At 42.2% G+C, this 21381-nt stretch overlaps 1 protein-coding gene across 1 annotated transcript; it reads left to right on the plus strand.

Annotated features, from left to right (window-relative positions):
* Positions 1-240: 240 nt before the first annotated feature.
* On the plus strand, positions 241-21381 carry grb7 (growth factor receptor bound protein 7). Its single transcript, XM_014410627.3, has 15 exons — positions 241-355; positions 6322-6490; positions 8149-8266; positions 12250-12406; positions 12481-12602; positions 14787-14861; positions 15787-15924; positions 16019-16129; positions 17015-17113; positions 17197-17280; positions 17368-17484; positions 19319-19376; positions 19472-19559; positions 20400-20493; positions 20583-21381. The coding sequence occupies exons 2-15, from the start codon at positions 6327-6329 to the stop codon at positions 20727-20729; spliced, it is 1572 nt and encodes a 523-aa protein (XP_014266113.1). The 5' UTR covers positions 241-355; positions 6322-6326; the 3' UTR covers positions 20730-21381.

A 21381-nucleotide genomic window follows, 5' to 3' on the forward strand; every position in this document is an offset into this window, starting at 1 on the left:
TCTGTGTTCAGGTTTGATTCTGTACTCTCTGCTTTATGTAAGTGTCTTGGTATTTTCCAGGAGAAATAAAAATGGCACAAGAGTACATGAACCCGGAAGGTACAGACATGTTTAAACTGTTTTTTTTTTAATCCGTAAACGGCAGCAAGGGCCTCGGCGAGGGAGGGGGAGGGGCCACCGTGCACACCTGACGCACTGGCTCCTCCCCCTCTCACCTCTTTAGCACACATACGCAGTTATCGGCTTTCTGTTTGGCTGCCGTGGGTTAGAAAAACGCGAAGCTCAGCATCAGAGTAGGATATTAACAGTATGGTTGACAGCTGAAACCCGCCAACCTAACAGACGGAGTTTACAGGTAAGTCTTCAAAGATGGTAACTGGTTGTCAGAACAGGTGCAGGCTGGTTTTGTAGCACGTATGAAGCTTTATCTTAAGTCAAGGTGTCAGCCGAACTCGGCCGAATTGGCCGTTGGCTCAATTTAAACTAATTACGTATGTGTTTAATTAGACGGACACTTTGTAAAGACACTTGTACCATTTTTTTTTTCGTGGTTTCATTAAAGAGTTCTGGCGCCGTGCCTAGAACTCACCTGTGTCGGCTTGAGTTCGGGCCTTATTGGGGCTTCCAGGGTGCACAGCTCGTTATTTATTGTTTGCAGATGCGGTAAGAAGCGCGATGTGTCGAGAGAACTCAAAGATTCCTGAGTCCATGCTTGAAGGCTTTAAGGTGGACTTGAGAAATCAGTTTATTTACCTAACAAACAAATATTTCCCAAATAATGTTAAAATGACTCGTGTAGTCAACCGAACTTGACCGAATTGATCACTGTTTTTGTCTTAATGAAATACAGCTGTGTTCAATTGGACTGATGTTATAGGAAAGCACGTGGGCGATTATCCCACAGTTTGACTATGGAGTTCTGTGACGGCGCTTACGCCTCACCTGTGTTATCTGTGATTTGGGACTTAATTGCTGCTGTCAGTTTGTACAGCTGGCTCTCTTTTCATTTACAGATGTGATAAGAGGCTGTGAGCTGACCCAAACATTCCCCGGGATAAGCTTTAAGGGTTTGAGTGTGACTTGTGAAATGAATTCCTTCCCTTGAGCGCACTGTGATTTCGCCAATAAAAGATTACATCTAGGGATGGGTTTAGCCGAACGTGGCCGACTTTATCATTGGCCTGGTTTCAACTAAATAACTGAATGAATTGGACAAAATAAACACGTTTAAGACACTCTTCTTAATTTTAGTATTAAGTTCTAGCGCTACATCTGTACCTCACAGGTGTTACGTTTGCTGGCAGTTTCACTGACGCCTACAGATAAATGTGTCACATTTCTTAACATAAGGTCGAAGCTTTAATGGGAAATTATGAAACAGTGTTTCTTAGTTGGCGGATAAACGCCTACACTGCCAATCAGTGATAAGTGTTTTCCCTCCATGTGTCGGCATGTTTCAGGTACTGCATCTACAAGAGGAGCCTTATCATTGGCCTACTGTAAACTGTACTGTTGGATTATAATTCATTCCGACTTTTAGTAGTTGTAAAGGAAGTTGGACTTATTTATCCTAATAAATCAATCAATAAAATGTCATTTTCACAAGTTAAATCATTACAAGTGAGAGATTTCATAGTAGAACGAGTATATTGCAATGTGTGTCAATGATAAATGATCAATCACATCTGAGGTAGACCTAAATGTGGCAAAAAAAAAACCCCTTAAAAGTCAAGTCTTAAACTGTGAAATGAATAATTTTGCCACTGGTGAAGCATTTATTCGAGGGAAATTTGATTATGGAGAAACAGGGTCACTACTTCGCTAATAAAATGGGATGATTTGCCCCTTATTAATAAGGAATGATACAAAATCAGATATATTAAACTAATGAGCTTCAGAGGTTTGAGACTTTTATCTGTTAGATATTTTAAAGACCCCAGAAAATTGTTGCCAAATGAATGAATTATGAAAATTAGCCAGATTTAAACTGTTATTTTAGTAGTAATCAGTCTGCAGCTGATACAGTTAAACTGCTCTGCTGTATTGTGAGAAGGCCCTTTCTTAACAGTGAAGTCAATCAGACGTGACTCGGTGAGGGTTTGTTTCTTTTGCAGTCTGAAATGAATACTTTGATATTTTAATGTGTAACTCGGGTTTGTGGTACTTTATTTGTAGTGATGGGGATTTTTTGCGTGCACACACGCCATTTCAAGCAGATGAATAGTGTTGGCAGCCCTTGACTTGAAGTTGCAGATTTCATTCAGCTGCTTTGAGGTCCACCGGTGCTTTTCTTCTTTAAACGCGTGTACACCTGTTCACACATGGCTCTTTCAAACTGGGGAGATTTTGCACCACTAACCGCTGCACACTGGGTGTCTGTGTTTGAACAGGGCAGTGTTATTGATCTGCCTGTTTTGAGAATAAAGGCAATGTTCGGATACCCCGGCTCTGATGTAAGGATGGTGTTTTTTAAAAAACCTGCAGACTGGCAGCACAGCTCGTCACCTGCTACGCGATCTGCATGGCAATAACAAGGAGACAATAAACCCAGTCAGTGTGCTCTGGGTTCATTGTGTCTGTACAGCGTAGACATTCAGGGCTTTTCTGAGAGAGGACAATGTCTAATTGTTCGAATATGAATCATAAAAAATGCGTGTCAAAAGTGACGAGTCAAGTTTTCAAATTGGAAACAAACCTTGTTTCGAAGGCCTTTAATTGGCAGCTTGGCATAATTTTAAAATGAGAAATCTGATAAATGACAGGAGCGTGATAAAATTCAGATCAAATCTGAGGTGTAAAACTGACAGCAGCGAGGTGGTGGAGCAGGTTTACTGCCGATGGTACAATTGATGGTGGTTTGCTTGAAATGTCATGAAGCAAAACTCTGAACCACAGTGAACCTCGCAGTGAGAGCAGGGGAGACTTCTAGGCTGCTTCAAACTAGAGACGGTGTGTATGAGAGCTGTGATGGTGGAAGTAATAGTGAAATCTTATTTTGGGATAAAATTGTAAGGTACTGCAATGCTTCCTTTGTTGCGTCCTTTAGCAGAGGATATACTGGATCCTCCTTAATGCAAGGAAAAGAGCTGATGCCATCCAATAGTACATATGTTCGCTTTCTTACAGTGATCAGTGACACAGATCATGCAAATGTTAATTTGCAGTTTTGTTTGGTTTCGCTTCCCTTTCATGCTGTGACCCACTGATATGGTTTCAACCTTAAAAATTAGTATTAGTTTTAACCTGAATTTAAGTGTTGCATGAATTAATTGAACTTCAGGCACAGAAAGCTTAAATGAAGGCAGGAGCTGCTCTCGATCATCATTTCTATTTATTTGAAATTACAGCTCTGGCAGTGAAGTGGTATTTTTCACCAGTGGCTCAGGAAAGCCAGTAAAAACTCAGTGGGTAAAGTATCGAAGATTCACCTCCTGGATTTTAGTTTGACGTCAGCAACATGCAAGCGCAGAAAGATTCTTTTCTTTTTTGTTTTTGTTTCCTCACGTCTTTAGGAGTTATCCTTCTCACCTTTCCTTGATCTCATGACTTTTTTTTCATCATGATCAAGGAAAAGTGTTTAGGAGAAGTGTCACAGGTATATTTGTCTGGTCGGTTTGCTGCAGACGGCTTTTTGCACGACACTTTTTGGACCCGTTGGCAAACTGATGCAGAATTATTAAAGTGAGATGTTGCCTGATGTGACTGAATGTGCTCTGGCAGATTATCATTTAAGGAGAAAAGATCGGTTCACTAAAATAAAAATAAACTAGATTAGACGGAGCAACAGAAAGTTGTATCTGATGGTTCAACATAAATCTTGGAAGAAGTATGGAGGAAATGTTTTTAGCGTTTCAGAATAAACAAATGTCTTAGAAGATAGACATGTCTGTGTAAGATGTCTATCACATGGCTAGCGCCTCTCCACCAGCTAAATATGAAACTTAAAAAAAAGAAAGAAACCCTTGTTAGCGGTGAACTCAAAGTAAATACAATGATAGTAAAACTGTATTAACCCTGCTTTTCCAGCTTTTATGAACCTGTAACTCTGTTTTTATATAAGCTTGACTTGTATTTTTTTTCTAGAATTTGCTTATAAATGATTAAAAATGATTTTTAAGAGGTTTGTATTTGATAAAATCCTAAAGTATCCGAGCGGGTACTTCAATTATTAGTGGCAATCAGTACTAGTTTGAGAAGAGATCTTTGAGAGAATGTTAAACTGTTTTTGTTTAAAATGGTTCAGCTCCAGGAAAAAATGCAAATGCCATCAATTCTCTTCTGCTGATCCTTTTCATGGGTGCGGGGGGGGCTGGAGCCTGGAGCCTATCCCAGCTGTCTTAGAGCGACAGGCAGGGTACACCCTGGACAGGTCGCCAGTCTGTTGCAGGGCTAACACACGCACACAGACAACCATTCACATCTATGGGCAATTTAGTTACCAATTAACCTATCCCCAGTAACTGCATGTCTCTGGACTGTGTGAGGAAGCCGGAGAGAATTCACGCAGACACGGGGAGAACATGTGAACTCCACACAGACAGACCCCGTCCTGAAAATGCAAATGATTTAAAAAAACAAACAAAACGACACTAAAACTTCATGCTTTCTTTTATTTGATACAAACCAAATCAGTGCTCTCTGTTGCAGCACGGTGTGGGTGTTTACGGAAATGTTCAGCGACCTATAAGGAAATCTGTTTTCATATTCAGACGGTGCGCCGCAGCAGTAGGTGTTTGTGGAAAATCAGGTTCACATTTATCTCGGGCTGTCTGCCACACAGGTTTATTTTCAGAAAGACAAACATGACTCAACCGAGCTGTTGTTCTAGTAGTATTGTATGCTAATGCGTGTAATTGTTGTCATGTTATGAGAGGTATTTTGTTTATCGCCAATTTGCACAAACATGGTGACAAAAAGAGCTTCCGGAGATCAGCAGCAGATCTGAAAAACAAACCTCTATGTGCAGTAGTTTGTCAACATATGGTTAAAAACTAAACCTCCTTTCTAATATTACTGTCATGAATTAAAGAGAAGAGAGAAGCTTAAGTATTCCCTGAGATTATAAATGATAACGTGTGAGGTTGTGTGGTTTTTAAAAAAAAAAAAAAAAAAAAAAAAAAAAAAATTTATTTGGTGATATCTCAGTGCAGGCATACACATTTCAGTACTTGTTATTAGGAAGTGAAGCAGTATTATTTTTCTGCACTTATTATCTTCATGTTATATTGAAGATTTTAATTCAAAACAAAGAAATTATATTTAACTGAAGTGTGGAGATAATTTTTGGACCAGCTGCTCGTCTGTGACGTGTTCACTGACATGTGGTGACTCGCGGTGCTCTGAACACTTCGTAGTCCTGTCGCTGTCTAAAGCCCACAGCCTACCTGAGCACTGATCATGTAACCAAGAGAACCGTTGCTTATTGAACGTTTTCTCCCTTTCAGATCATAATCTGTAAATTATAAAGGGTATGTGGGGAAAAATCTCAGATCATCTCCGACATTCAAACTCACTTCCCTTAAATTGCGTCTCTCCCTCCTCTCCCCCCATTCCTTCCCCATTCTGATGCTCGGTTTGAACTTCCGCTGTTGTCTGTGTTAGTGAGGCGATGAACAGGTGTTCCTAATAAAGTAGGTAGGTAGTACCTCTGAATGGCAGTGGCATAATATCTGTCTTTTATTTTGAAAAACTTATGAAAGTAGTTTTGGTGAAATGAATGAAAATGAGGCAGATACAAGAGATTGTTACCCTACAGGCTTAAACTTTTAGAAAAGGCCAACATAAGTAACACAGAAAATGGGCTTGAAATTGTATCTAGTCAATATGTTTTGACTAAACCATCAATATAGCACATAATCCTGAAACAATAGCTAATGAAAAATACTGGATATATACAAAATAATGTAAAGTTTGTCCAAAAACATCCATGATGGTTTAATCCTAAACTGGCTGTAGGTGCGAATGCCGTATGACAGCTGGCTCCAGCCCAACCATGACCCTGATTTGGGTAGTCAAAAATAAATGGATGGAAAATCTGGAATCAGCAGGAAGTGTTTACTGTTTCTATTAATATCGCTCCAATAATGCAGCACAAATGTTGTTATGCTTAATCTCACATTTGTGACGTACAGCTGGCTGATTAAGCTTTAAGTATACATTTAGCACTTGGAACACTCCCTCTGTCTGAGTAAAGGTCAGCAGTATTTTGCATGTGGATTTCACCAGCAAGGTCATTGCAACAAGGACGACATCGGCTATAATAATAAACCTGAGCTCTCGAGCAGCCTGTGACTAAGGGCTGACCTTCACCTTTGCCCTCAGGTAACATGATGGAGGTGGCAGGTTCATGGTCAGAAGTGTTTGAGGGCTCAGAGACGAAGGAGGAATCGTCCGAGACGCTGTTGGGCAGCTCTACTCTCACTCTGGCTCCTCTGGTATCAGACTCGCCATCCATCCGCCGCTCCCAACCCATCCTGATTACCTCAAACAGGTACGACCAGCACACACATTAGTCACGGTGACTGCTCAATACACACACCATGGACATGAATCATTAAACTCATGAAGAAGGAGGTGGATGTTGACTCAAGTCAGTGACTCAAGAGTCATCTGATGTTTAAAGAAGTGAGTTTCTGTTCCTCCCAGGCTTAAAGATGTAATAAATACTGCGAGCTGTCAGTGGGTAGATGTCACACAGGTGCTGTTTGACTTCTTTTCTTTGCTGGGGTTCTTTATCACGGCTTGATGGATGAGCTAAGACAAAGAGAGCGACGTTCTCATGATGCAGAGATGTCATCACCTCGGTGTCAGCGCAGTAAAATGAATAGGTGTTCCACGTTAGGCAAGATCAGGAAGAGGAGACCGGTTCCTCTTTCCAGCAGTGGGAGAAAGAATATAGGCTCTCCCACTGCTGCAGTCCCGTCCCCCCCACACACACACACACACACACACACACACACACACACACACGATTATGAATCATTTAGCTTTATTAGTGTCCATGAGTGGGCTGATATCAGCCCAACAGCTAAAACAGTATTAGATAACAGCATCTGTCTGCCTCTCTTTCACTTTCCCTCCAGCTGTAAATTATCTGACCTGTCTCCTCCCCTCTTCACTCTGCATGAGCAGAAGAGGTAAAGGCATGTTATACAGCTGGAAATCTCACAGCAAATGCAGCACTATGTGAGGAGTGCACTTGGAAAAGTGGCGCATAAATATTTACGTGACTTTAAAACTAAAGGAAAAAATCCAGCTGTGTCAGCTGAGACTTAATAGGGTGACGGGGATGATTCCCATGAAACCTGGGAAGAAATCCAGACTACATTCATGGTTTAATATTCGATTTAATTGATGTGTTGCTTACAAGTTTTAGCTGAGCTGTGACTAGACCTGGCAAGTTTTATAGAAATTCAGGTGCAAGGCTGAGGCGCCCTGTTTTAGGTTTATCATGGTTTTGAACAGTTATCATCTTAGTCTGCACATCTGGGTGAGAGGAATATTCCAGGAACTATGACACCATTTTTTTTCCCGATTGATCATGAGATGAGGCTTTTATAGACAACCTGTTCTTTAGCAGGTAGGTCTGCAGTGTAAGTTACCATGGTGATATATGTGGTAATAAGTGAGCACCCATGAAAACCCAGGCTTAAACCTCACTAAGTCTCAAATCCTGCTTGGTATTGCAAACCACCTGTAATCTCAGACTAAAGGGAGACCCAGCTAGGATCTCGAGCTGCTCATCACCAGATACCGATGACTGGCTGCTAATGAATGTTGTCTTGGTACCTTACCTGACCTCTCAATGTCTGATCAACGTGCAATATGAGTGCAGGCCTGCAGGGGCGACCTGTCATGTTGTTGAGTTTATGTGCACGCTGCAGTTAGCTACGTCAACTTCTGTCTCAAACACGTGAGACTTGTTGTTGGGATTCATTTGTCTCAATTCTCAGCACCAATAGATATGAATATAATCGACTTCATTGTGTCTGCATCATGCTTGTTACAGTAGATTATTTTTTTTATCATCAAGATAAATATAGAACATTACCAGGCTTATCATTTAACTGCACAATGAGCTTATTTGTCAGTTTTTCTGAGTTTGCCTCATTTTGATGTCGTTGTGTTCTTTCTGTCTGAATGTTTCAGGGCGAAGGGCGTGGAGTCGTTCTCTTCCTCTGTCCCGTCCATACCAAACCCGTTCCCTGAGCTTTCCAAATCTCCGGTGCTCATCAGTTCATTTCCACCACAGTCGAGTGACAAACATGTAAGTGTCCTTCCTAATCAGCTAATTCAGAGATCCAAGGTAACCCTTTAAATGTTTCCAGTAGTAAGTATTCTTTTTGTGTTTTAATAGCTCTAAAGTCTCTTTATTTTGACTATTTTGTTAAAGTGACCGCTGCATGTTTAATCCTTTCATTCCCCATTTTCAGTTTCCCTGAATTCAAACCTCATTTCAGACTTTCAGTCATGCCTTTTAAAAGAATACGTTTTACAATTCTGCAGGCAAATTATCATTAATCCACCTTTGAAAGCTGTCCCCAGTGGATCCTCCTGTTTTTTTTTTTTTCTACATTAGGTTGTAATTTCAGTTTCACTTGCGGCTGAGTGCCAGAGTCAGGCTAGAGGAGTTAGAAAGTACGACATGGAGAAACACTCTGTTGGTTTAGGTCTTTTATTTTCATGGGATTTATTGTACTTTTAGAAAGTGTTTGTTTGGGCTAATCAGAGCTTCTACTGAGTGAATTCCATCACACCTGCTTGGCTGACAGGTGCTATCAGAACACGGAGCCTTTACCTGTCTGATTGTGACTGACAGCAGAGCTATGTTGCCATGCCTGCATGGACTTATTTTGAATCACAAACACTGCCAGAGTAAACATGTCTGCAGTTACATCAGCATGTCAGCGTGTTGCGCGAGCCAGCTGTGGACTGGATTTATTACTTCACTTTTTTTCTGAATATTCCACCAGAAAATATCGATGCTCTTACCTTTTGTCACCCTCGATATGAGTGACGTCTGCGTGAGCTGAAATGCACTCGGCGTGACTTAACTTTTTGTTCCCCTGAGGCAGTCTTCAGGTCTTTCCAGGGTTCAACAAAATCAGTGTCCCAATAGTCAGTAGACTTCCTTCTCTTTAAATGAATCGTTTGAGGTTAGTGAAACTGAGTGTGACTCTGCGTGGGCTTTAAGATGAAGCTGCAGCCTGCCTTCTTTTACACATGGCCAGCAGCACAGAGGCGCCATGACTGGGACGGTGAACCCAGGTGGAGTGAAAAATTTATTTTCAGGTTCGACAGCAGACACGCTTCATTAGCGTATCACAATCAAAAACCCAGTGAAAGTCTTTTTGTCACACCACCTGCTCAGCAAGCTTAAAGGGGAAGAAAACAATCTTTTCAGCTGCTCCCATCCATCACCAGCAGCTCCACACACAGCGATAAAATACTGAAACTAAAGCTGATCTTTGCTGCCATCTGTAAAATCACAGAATGGTGAGTTCATCCAGATCAAGAAGCTGAGCGAGAGAGTGTGAGTCCAGCTTTGAGGCCACAATTTGTGCACAGGAGTTTAGTCATGCAGACACAAGGAATGGCCAAAAGCACTTCCATAAATAATAAATCCTTTTTCCACTTTGCTGTGGAAGAACTTGACTGTCCTGCAAAGAAACCTGAACTCTGTTCCTCCAACACACCGTCTCTGAGCCGGGATGTATCCATGTTGGACCTTGGTAAATTTCTGACTCCCTGCAGCTGGTTAAACATCTGGTGCTGGCACAAAAAGCAGAGGATCTTTGCACAAGCTGATTAATTGGGTTTTAATTTAATTTACCATTTTGGTTTCCAAAAATTCTGAAAATGAAATGATCAACTCAAATGCACAGGTAACATTGAGCCATCAAACAATTAATTTAAAAAGTTTTAATTTAGTAATCTTGATTAAAAATAATGCATCCTGACCTGTTTTTGATCCCATCAGTAGCAGGAAAAACTAAACCAGCGCAGGATGCAAAGTCGTTAATGGAGCATTAACCTGAAAAGAAACAAACGAGGGATGAGATTGAAATGAATCTGGAAACACAAAAGCTCGTGAACAGAGTCGTGAGTCAGCTGCGTGTGGGCTGCAGAAGATTTTCAGCTTTCCAAATGGGCTGTGGCGATCTGGAGGTTATGAATGACTAGCATAGAGGATAGTCTTCACTCTTTGCTTTCCATTAGCGCACATGTGCATGAGTGTAAAGGTGTTTGTAGTAAACCAGTGAAACCAGTTCCTTTTGGATTAAAAGATAAAATCATGAGCTTTGTGTCTTAAATACGGAAACGTATGTATTTATCTTTTTCAAATGAGCCGAGTGAATAGTCCGTGGACTGACTGGATGCTGACCTGTGGGGATTTCAGCTAAAAGAATTTTCCTCCCCCATAATCCCACTTGGTCAATGGGTACCTATTATTTATTATGTCTGACGCAGTCACTCGCCCAACCAGTCTGAACTTAATTGATTGACAGGCGCAGGTTTCAGGGGTTTCTGGTCGGGCAGGTTCGTTGTCTTTTGCTTGAAAGCGTGCTGCGAGATCCAGACAGTGTCAGACAGCAGCGCTCTGTCTCATCCTGACCGGTGAATAACCTGCACTCAGTTCACCTCAGCAGCATCGGGAGTGCATGGACACGACTGCTTCATCGGTCTGTTTACTTCAGCGTGTGCAGAAGAAGATGAAGATGGGAGAGGATTGGGTCTGAAGCCTGCGGTGTAGATGCTCAAAGTTAAGATGCAAACAAGATGAAGACTAAAACAAGCCTCGCTCATGTCACACTAAAATTAGGAAGAATTTAAAAGTCCTTCAATTTAAGTGTCAAGGCTTATTAAATACATTGTGGCTGTCTGACGTTGCACAACAGTTGGCAGGATCTTGGCTGCTTCTCTCGAATGCGCTGATGTTGAAACGGTGCCAAAACCAGCTGCAAGACCCGTGTAGCGCACTTGTTTGCGTCTCAGTGCTGTTTTTACCTCGCACTACAGTTGTTCCACAGGTATAGCCAGTGGTGCCAGCAGTGAGCTTGATATCATACTGTGCACGTAGCGTCTAGCACCTCAGTGGTGATACGAGCAGAGCATCTGCAGACTCTCTCCAGGATCCTAAATGCTGCTTTTAAAAAGCAGTTTTCATTGGCTCATTCCAAATCCAACACTGATCTATTTTCCTCATCTGGTTATTATAGTTTATTTATTGCCTGATGTGGTTGTGATAATTGTCACTAGGTGGTACGGCAAGTGTGTAATTGGAGGTAATATGAACCTCAAAGCTGAGTCTCACACTGAATTCTTAAAACGGAGCATTCTTCTGCTCCTCCCTTAACTCGGTGACCTATCGCGGTTAAGTTCAGGTGGCTTAACGTGAATGTAGAGGGTGGGAGCGAAGACGGATCCCACTACAAGACACATCCGAGGATGGATGCTCAGGAATCTGAGCTGATGGGCTTTAATCACATCTGTTCTGCTGTTAAATAAGAACGTGCTTATCAATGAGGTCTGGTTTTTTTTTTTTTTTTTTTTTTCTTTTTCATTTTTAAAGTGCAGGGGAAATGATAGCGGTGTCTGTATGTGGCACAAGGACGTAAACACAGGGATGGGTCAGGGTCTCACGCTTACTGAGGCTCTTCTACAAATCATACAGTTCAGCTGTGAGCACAGATTTTAAGTTTGTCAGTAAATCAGCGTTTCGTTCGTTGCTCCATCTGAGCCGTCAGGTTATGTCAAATATTCATGGTTGCCTGTAAAAAGTGCACTTTCTCATAGTTTTTAATTCTCACTTGGCTACTAATAAAAAATAAAATTTAAAAAAAAAGCTGCAACCTGTGTCTGAAACTTCAAACTATAAAATTAAGTCTCTTGGGAGATTTATTGGCTGTCAGTAGCTCACAATGAGAGCGTGCCCAGGCCTGCCAGCGGCATCTCTCTTGACTGTCCTAGGTAATGCCTATTACTGCCCTCATAAATGTAATTTATTTCTTTAAGTTAAAAAGCTAATATCTAAATGCAGAAAACAGAAGGCGTCTCTGCAATTCTGTTATGCAAGGCTGGGAAATTATAAACTAAATCTGACTTCATATTATCATATGAAGTCAGATTTTGTTTCTAATTTTGTTTTAACAAAGATTAATATTAGCATCAGCTGACTTCATTATGTGTGAAGTATTGGATAAAACATGATGTTTTTGGTAATTTTGTGTGTGTGTGTGTGTGGTTCAGGCGATTAAGGTGTATGGAGAGGACAGCCACAGCAGGTCGGTGTGGGTTTCTCCAGGAGCCACAGCCAGGGAGGCATGCCACATGTTGGTGCAGACGGCTCACTGCAGCGACCAGGAAAACTGGGCCCTCCTCGAAGTCCATCCCACCCTCGGTCTGGGTAAGACGACGCGGTGAACGAACCTTTTAACTGCGGTATGTCGAAATTTCTCATACCTCATCCTGTCTCCACAGAGAGGTGTCTGGAGGACCACGAGGTTGTGTTGGAGGTTCAGGCGACCTGGTCTCTGAAGGGTGACACGAGGTTTATGTTCTGCAAGAACTACGCCAAGTACGAGTTCTTCAGGAAGCCAATGGTATGCAGCTAGCCGTTTGTTTAAAACCATGTGACAATGCAAATCTAAAGAGAGAACTCTAAGATGAATAACCCTTTTTCCTTCTTGCATAACAGCAGACTCTGAGCAGAGGTATTTTCAGCGTCTTTATTAAACAAGTCGGTGCAGTGGATGTTAATAAGGCCTGACGTCATGGTGGCTTGATTGTCAGGTTGCGTGCTGGTGCAGACACACTGACTTAATGCCTCAGATATTTCATTACATCGACTCTGTGCTGTCACCTGTGCTGTTAAACAGAAACGACACTTGAAACGCACTGAAAACAGTCCCGTCCCACAGCTCTCTAACGTGTGCCCACACTGCCTCCAGAAGGCTCAGCAGTGAATAAGATCATACATTTAGGCCTTAAACTTGCACAGTTGCATAAAGCAACAGAAATTGTGAAGCACAGTTAAAGATGATGTTAGTGAAAGTAAGAAAATACTGCGTTCTCTGAAGTGTTGCTAAATTATGTCACATTAGTTTGCATGGTGTGGCTAACGCTAGCATCCATGCGCTCAAGCTGAATGTGGTTAAATATGAATGCCAGTTTCCTCTGATTAACTTGCAGCTGCACATTTCTTAAAGCCAAAGCACTGCTGGACCACACTGTCCTCTCACAGAGAGGGGGGAGCTGTCAGGGATGCAGACTGGGGAAACTGTCCTCTCCTCTTCAGTACATGTCAAATAATTGGTGTAACTGCTCCTATTATACATATACAGGGCTTGAAATTCATATTTCATAGTACAGTTGGCTGGAGTTCCTCAAATGCGTAGCATGTAGTTGTGAGTGTAATTGCAGGTTATGCATTTTCCTCTTCTTGCCATAGATTTTAATATCTGCAATCTCTGCTTTTGTCTTTGTTTTGGTAGTTTTCTTTTTGCTGTCCTGTCACATCTGCATCTCATCATGGTAGATTTTACAGATCCAGAAGTGCATTTTAGTTCAAACCCTGGATATACTCGGGGATATTCCTTTGATATTTTAAGATCTGATTTTAAAATAATTTATGTAAACTTTATTAGCTTTTCTCTTTGTCCTCTTAGCCTCGTGTTATTTTCCATCAGTTGACGTAGGTTGGCGTTTTGCTCCTGCAGCTCTCTGTTGGTGTCTTGAGTCTGATCGCAAGAGCTTTTGAGCAGAGGGTGCACACCGGGTGTTGACCAAGTCAGATGTTGGTCCACCTCTGCAGCACATCTGGCCCATCTTTCTGGATCTGTGAAGTGTTGAGCTGAACACTGTTTGTGGGGATTTTCCCACGTTGTAAATGCTGCATTTGCTCAATGCTGCACTGAAATCAGTCGGTAACACAGTCCAGTGACTCCAGCAGACACTTTGCCTTTCTGGGATTGTGTAAAACGTTTCTGCACGTTAGCACCTGTCAGACAATGGGTGTTCTTTCCTCTGGTGCTGGAATTACCCATCCAGCCACATTTGTGGCTACAGCACTGAAAACAAAAGCTGCAGAGTAAATGTTCTTTATTTAATCTTTGCTCGGTCACATTACAACATAAATGCTTCACTTTGCAGACTGTTGGATGGTTTCAACAGTTTTTTTTTGTTTTTTTTTTTTTAAAATCTGATGATGAAATTTCTTTTGTGGGTTTTAATTTTGTTTATGCATAATTATCTTTTATAGCAGTTATGCAAGTCCTGCGAGTGCAGTTATTCCTTTATATGAACGAGATTTTAATGCCAATAATAAGAGTTTAATGTTTCCTCGTTGGTTTTCCATCAAATCTTCACGCTCCGGGCACACTGGGTATTAACCGTCTGCGTTAGTGTTAAATTTAAGTTGATGAACGTGCAGAAACCTGCATGTTTTAAGCTAACAAAACCACAGCAGCCGTCTCCCTCTGGGCACTTTGAAAGTGCCAGTTTGGCACCAGTTTGATTTCTTTGTGCACACGACTGGAAATTTACCTCTGGCTTTTTCTGATCACCTCTCATTTTATTACTTTTTTTTTTCTCTCCACGTCTTGAACCAAAGGATCATGATTGGTGGAAGGTGTGGTGTATATTTATCTTTGTGTAGTTTGTCGTGTTCCCCGCTCACTGATTGGTTGGATGATGAAGTCACAGGAGGAGAAGAAGCTTCTTTGTCATGTAAATGAGTGTCTGATCGTTTCAGGGGTATAATGACAGTCCTCTGCTTCTTCTCACAGCTCTTCTTCCCAGAGTCCATGATCTCCGACAGCGCTGATGTCAACAAGGGTATGACGTCATCAGAGCTCATTAAGGTAAACCGTCCTGAAATCAGAAGCTCAATCACAACGGCTCGCTGAAAGCACTGCTAGATCTGTCAGCTCAGAGCTTAATGATGTTTAATGTTGCTGCTCAGTGGTTTACACTGCGAAACCAAAACGTCTTAAGATTATAATTGACAATGTAAAATGAAACGTGTATTTACAAAGGTTCAATCAGAATGATAGGGTACAGCAAAAAAAAGAAATGGGTCCAGCATGAATATTACTAAAAAGTAAAAAGCCAGTATTTGTTTTTAATTAAGTTTTAATAAAAAAAAAACTCTTACTGATGCATGGAAAAACCAAACGACTGGTTAAATTGTTTTAATCACATTGAAATTCACATTTCAAGACTTTTTTTTTTCTTTTTTCATTAACTCAAAAGAACCAACAAATCAGACTCTCTGGGTTTCTAAGAGATTTAACTCACAGAAAATCTGTATAAAGTTTAAAGATTTGGGGCTCTGCGTTTGAACTTTAGAAAAAATTGCAATGTGTCGTCTGACCTGCAACGCTTTGAAAATTCTGCCAGTCTTGGCTGGCTGTACTCTACACTCGGCACTGATCTGGCTTTCTCCAGTTATGATGAAGTATCAGTACCGTAGTGCTGGCGGAGAGTCAAAGCCAAGTTCTGATTTGATACCTGTGCTGGATTAAAAAGCCGTAATCCTCACTGTGAGGAAAACACTAGAATTTTATATATATATTTTTTAATCTGAAAAGCATTGTCCTTGACTCTGCTCTTAAAACTATTTAAAACAAAATATATGAGAGATGCTTTCAAAATGCACATTTACTCGTGCCTAAATCATCTGAGTACTTGGAGTCTCTGAGTGCTGAAGTGCTTTCAAAGTATGGAAGTATGTGATTTGAGGTTCCTGCAGTAATGCTGTAGTAATGAGTCGTGTTTACTCATCAGAACCTGCTCAAGTCTGGGACCTGTCCGGAGATCCAGGGTTTCCTGCATGTTAAAGAACCAAGTCGAAAGGCCTGGAAGAAGGTCTATTTCTTCCTGCGCCGCTCGGGACTCTACAGCTCCAGCAAGGGCTCGTCCAAGGTCAGCAGGTCCAGCACAGTCACAGACTTTAGTCACAGTAACTACATGACCTCTAGTTTGAGTAAATCGAGGTTCTGTGTGTGTCTTCGTGCAGGAGCCTCGTCACCTGCAGTATGTGGCTGATCTGGGCGATCTGAACGTCTACACTGTGGTGAACAGCCGTAAACTATACGGAGCGCCGACAGACTTCACCTTCTGCATTAAGGTGAGCTTCTTTTTTTTTTTCTTTTTTTTTCTTTTCATGTTTGTTCAGTCACCTCTTCAATTTAGCATTCCTCTTGCCTGTGTAGTCTTTGTGGCTCATTGAGTCAATAAAGATCACTTTCACTTGTCACACGAAGAAGGAAACGGGTGGATTAATGATGGCTCTGAAGCCATGACGGTGAACCTGCACGCACAAAATCAGAACTCCTTTGCTGAGATGTGGCATCATTCCTGTTTTCTTTACTGCAGATTAGCCGCTGAATTGAAAACACACATGGGGAAAATTTGGCCTGGAGGCTGGATTGAGATGGTCAGGAGTCCAGTTCCTGATATCCTGAAAGGAAAATTAAATGACACCCAAAAATCGCTACAAGCTGCAGCATGGTGTGCATGTGGAGCAGCTACATTGTCTAAATTTATTAATGATACTAAATATAGTTTGACACGGAGTTGTGGTGCAAATATTGGCTTTCTTGTCATTGAGCTGGATGTACGCGGGCGCCACCATCTTGGACTAGGGTTTGCGAAAATGGAGCACTGGCTCTCCTCCAACCAGAACCTGCAGCAGGAGGAGTCCTCCTCACAGTGGACGACCATGCAATGAGTCTCACAGCAGCTCAACTCATCAGTCAGCCAATAGCAGCTTCTTATGGCTGCTGGTAGCACTGCATGTTTTGATTTGTTAGATTTACACTGAATCGAATGGCGATCTTTTTGTTTGCCATGGAAAATAAAAGATTGGGGAGCTCTGTGTGTGTGTGTGTGTGTGTGTGGCCCAGTCTCTCATATTGAGACATTTATTTCTGTTTTATTCTAAGTTTTGGCAGTTTCTTTCATGTTTCTGTGCACCTCCATTAAATATACCTTTTCACTTGTGTTTGCACAGCCTTCCAAAAATCCCATCCGTGTTCAGGACCTGAAGATCCTGTGTGCTGAGAACGAGCAGACACGAACTTGTTGGACGTCCGCCTTCAGATTGTTCAAGGTATTGTCCATATTTATGCAAGAAACGCCTTGTTTATCATTTTATTTTCCATGTGTACTTACAACCATCTTGTGTGCTGTCAGTACGGGAAGCAGCTTCAGCGTAACTATGAGATGTCCAAAGCAGCTCCACAAAAAGTGGAAGGATCCAAATTAGCAGATGGCAAAGTGAGCTCCTCACACACGATGCACAGAGTTTGAGCCTCTTTGGATCGTCCTCTCATGTTCATGCTCTTCTTTTATCTGTGTGGGCAGTCAAAGTCGGAGGCTAGCCTGGTGGCCATGGACTTCTCTGGGAAGGCTGGCGGGAGGGTCATCCAGAACCCGATGGAAGCCCAGAGTGCAGAGCGGGAGGAGGGGCTTGCATGGAGGGTAAGGATGGAGGGAGGTGCTGATGCAGGACCAGACCCCCATTTTTAATTTAAAGAAACTATTAATGGAGCACCTTTCCAGCACGTTAGTACAGTTTGGTCCTGGTTGGATAGTATCCAGTGATTGTACTCACGGGTTTGCAGCTGACGTGTGCTACCTGAGAGCAGTGAGGCTGATCCAGAACAGCTCCGGCCTGTGACACTGACGGCGAGTTGGCCGAGACTCCAGAGCTGATGGGAAGAGTCATAAAATCCCTGTTAGCTTTATATGCAACGTTATGACCCCGTGTAAAGCACAGCTTTTAATAACATCACTGAAGCAGAAACTTTAAAAGGACACTTGTACGGTTTTATATATAGAAACAAAATTATTTTAGCGCTCTCAGATGAAAGTAACCCCCCCACCTCCCCCTCTGAGGCTTCAGAGCTTGCTTTAAAATATTCCAGTGATGGTTGTCAGCATTTCCACTGCTGCACAGCAAACGGTGACTGCTGATTAACTTGGCATACTTTATTTTTCTTAATTGTAAACTTCCCCTTTACAAACACAAGGTTTGAGCAGCAGCCGGGAGGAATGAACATATTTGGAATATCTACTCTCTGACATCCTACAGAGATGTGCTTCGAGCGGCCTCTGAATCACAGCTCGGGTTTCACTCAGTATGTCCAGATAATCCCTGTGTGAAACTTGTGAAACGTCTTTAATCTGAGCATCCATCAGACTTGCTGTAAAGGCTTTAAAAGGAAACCTGGTGAGGATGCTTATGTAATGTGGTTTCAGCTCGACCTCATGGCGAACAGTGAATGGTCACAAAATAACATCAATAATTGTCTTGTTGTTTTGTTTACATTCAGCCCAGAATGCTTGAAATGTCTGCAGCACAAACTACATGTTGTGGACACTCTTAACCGTTCACCCGTCGCTGTGGCAACCAAGGGAAAAAATGTCAGACCATTATATTCAAACTAGAATCATAAAAAGTTTTTATTGCCTTGCTGAGAAGTTTTACTATTTAAACCTAACAGTAGATTTTATTGTCTAATCCTAACAGATGACAACACCATTAAAATAACTAATGGGCTAATAAATAAACATGAGTGGTGAAATGATCCATGGCAGCGTCAAACCTCCGGCATCCAAATGTGGACTTTTTCACGATATTTATTTTTTTTAAAAGTGAAAAATATTCACTTTGTGTACATCGATGCAAATTGGTACATGTGAGATGGGACCAATGGGAAAATTAATGGAAAAATCTAAATTGGTTGCTGACGGAGGAATTTAGACACCACAAGATGTCTTATTTTTATTTTATTTTTTTCCCCCGTTCCACAGTGAGTGGGTGCTGCTCGCCGTAAACAGCAGTCAGAGTGAGGTGTGCCTGCGGCAGGAGAGCAAATCCTTCTCTGCACCGTCCATAGATTTTTCACTAGGCGCTCTTTGGAGGGGAAAAAGTCACTAAATCAGCAACTGAAGCCTGACAGCCACTGCTGTCGGAGAGAGAGAGATGTCAGGCATCAAAGCAGAGATGGTGCAGGCTTTATTTCCACATTTAATAAAAACATGCATATTTATACAGATCTCTAAAAGGGAATAAATTCTTTTCACAACAAATATCTGGTACAGATGTAGACCTTCAATTCTTCATGATTTTCTCTTCCACAGAAATTTAGATTCCCTGTGTTTGATCGGCGTTTGCTCTTAGCTTGATGTGATAAACCTAGACTACAGCTAACTCACCACCCAGCCTGAGATTACTGTGTTTTGTTTTGGGAGGCGAGGTGACTGATGTTTCAACTGGTTTCTCTTGCTTGTTTTTCCTTCTCTGCCACAGAGGCGAGAGGCCCTGAGGTGCAGTCTGCCTAACCTGAACTCTGCTGTGAGCCCTTCCTGTAAGTTCACATGAGTGGAGATGTGGGTCGTTGTCTGGGGGTGGTTGTGTTTTTTTGGGTTTTTTAAATTTTATTTATTTTTATTTTCTTATTAGCCATCCACAAGACCCAGCTGTGGTTTCATGGTGGTGTTTCCAGAAAAGAAGCACAGAGACTGATAGAGAAGCAGGGGCTGGTGGACGGGTGAGTGATAAAGGCATCACATCTGTAAGAGTGTCTTGTGGACTGATCGTTTGTATTCAAGTAGTTGTGTATGGAGAGTATTTAGCATGCGAATGTAAAACTGAGGTTGTGCTACTGCTATTAATGTTAGCCAAACACACAGATGGGGACAGATTATCTGTCTCATCCGGACTGGGTTAGGTCACCTAGAAGGAACTGGAAAGGCCCACTGCTCTACTTAGCCTGCTGCCACCACAACCCAACCTCAGAGGGAACATGGTGATGCCCTTATTTCTCCCTTTTGTTATTCTCAGAGGGAACCACTGACACTTTCTGCTCATCACTGAGCTGAAAGGGTTCCTGTGCGAAGCGTTACCATCTTTACTTACAATTCCTAAGTAGTCCACAAAGCCTCATTGGTGCTCGATGGCTCACTGGAAGGCTTGCATGCTGCTACCATGTTTTGTTACAGCTCAGCTCCCATGAATGTTTCACCATATTTGCTGGGCGACCTGATTTACTTGCTCAATACAGCTTTGTGGGTTTTTTTTTTTTTTTTTTTTTTTTTTTTTTTTTTTAAACATGAACAAAGTTTACTTCTTGCAGTTGCAATCTTTAACCTGTAGAGGTCGCCTCTCATGGTGCTTTTGTGCAGTGTACTAAAATACTCCATACAGCATCCACCCTGTCAGATTTAATAGAGGAAGGTTTCAGTGATGTACTGAAGATCATATATTTGGGTTTACTGGCCAAGTTGACATAAAGCATGTCCTCTGTGTAGCTCTACCAGTGATCCCACAGGCTGAAGGATTGTCTGTCGTGCATTTCTCTCGCAGTTTTAACTCGAGCTGCTTTTTGCAGGATGTTCCTGATTCGTGACAGCCAACAGCACGCTCAGTGCTTCGTCCTGTCGCTGTGCTATCAGCTGAAGACCAAACACTACCTGGTGATCCCAGTGAGTTCCCTTCATTCAGTCTCTGCTTAAAAGGAGAAGCCTTCTGTGCGTATGACGCGCCCTAATTTTGATCATCTTCGTGTTTGCAGTTTGAGAACGGCGGCAGGAAGTACTACACCATGGACGACGGCGACACGCTCTTTATTGACCTCCTGCAGTTGGTCGAGTTTCATCAAATCAACAAGGGCATCCTGCCAGTGTGCCTCAAACACCCCTGCGTCTGCGTAGCACTATAAACCCACAGCTCCTTCACCTCACCTCTGCCCAGCTGCATCACCACCACCCAAACTCCCCACTCAGGTTGTCAAAGGAAATCTCTCACTGCAGTGTGATGAATTTATCAGGCTGTGGGACGAGGACTCGAGGGAAGACGGGCGAAAAGCATACTCTCTGCTCCTCCTCCCTTTGGTTTTAAACACATTCTCCACATCGTGCGGCTCCAGACTGTAGCGTTTTTTTTTTGTTTTTTTTTTAAATTTTAATTAACGAGCAGCGGCCCCACCGGAGACGGTTTAATTAGCCGCGTTAGACTTTTTAGCGCTTTGGGGACCATGTTGATGACGTGCACTTTGATTCGGATCCATGCTGCGGCTGCCATGAGCAGTCAGACTTTCACTGTGTCGAGCAGCACCAGCGAGAGGAGGTGGTGTGTGTGTGATTCTCACCTGCACAGTAGAAGTGTGGCCAGCAGAGGGCGCTCTGACTCAAAGCTCAGAGGAGGAATTCATGGATTTCTCAGCTCAGCGTAGGAAGAGAGCATGTGTGGATTACTGAGAACATTTAACCATACAATGCACCTGGTTGCAATCATGTAGCATGTAAATTCTCACTCTCCTGACTGCAGTTTTTTTTTTTTTTTTTTTTTTTTTTTTTTTGTACTTGTATTTG

The sequence above is a fragment of the Maylandia zebra genome, linkage group LG8, assembly GCF_041146795.1.
Source record: "Maylandia zebra isolate NMK-2024a linkage group LG8, Mzebra_GT3a, whole genome shotgun sequence".
Classification (NCBI taxonomy): Eukaryota; Metazoa; Chordata; class Actinopteri; order Cichliformes; family Cichlidae; genus Maylandia; species Maylandia zebra.

Bases quoted from the DNA above. Each gene is read 5' to 3' on its own strand.
- grb7 (XM_014410627.3), top strand. From the start codon at position 6,327: ATGATGGAGGTGGCAGGTTCATGGTCAGAAGTGTTTGAGGGCTCAGAG. The intron at 12,407-12,480 runs GTAAGACGACGC...CTGTCTCCACAG, and splicing joins CCATCCCACCCTCGGTCTGG to AGAGGTGTCTGGAGGACCAC. The intron at 16,130-17,014 runs GTGAGCTTCTTT...GTGTTTGCACAG, and splicing joins ACTTCACCTTCTGCATTAAG to CCTTCCAAAAATCCCATCCG.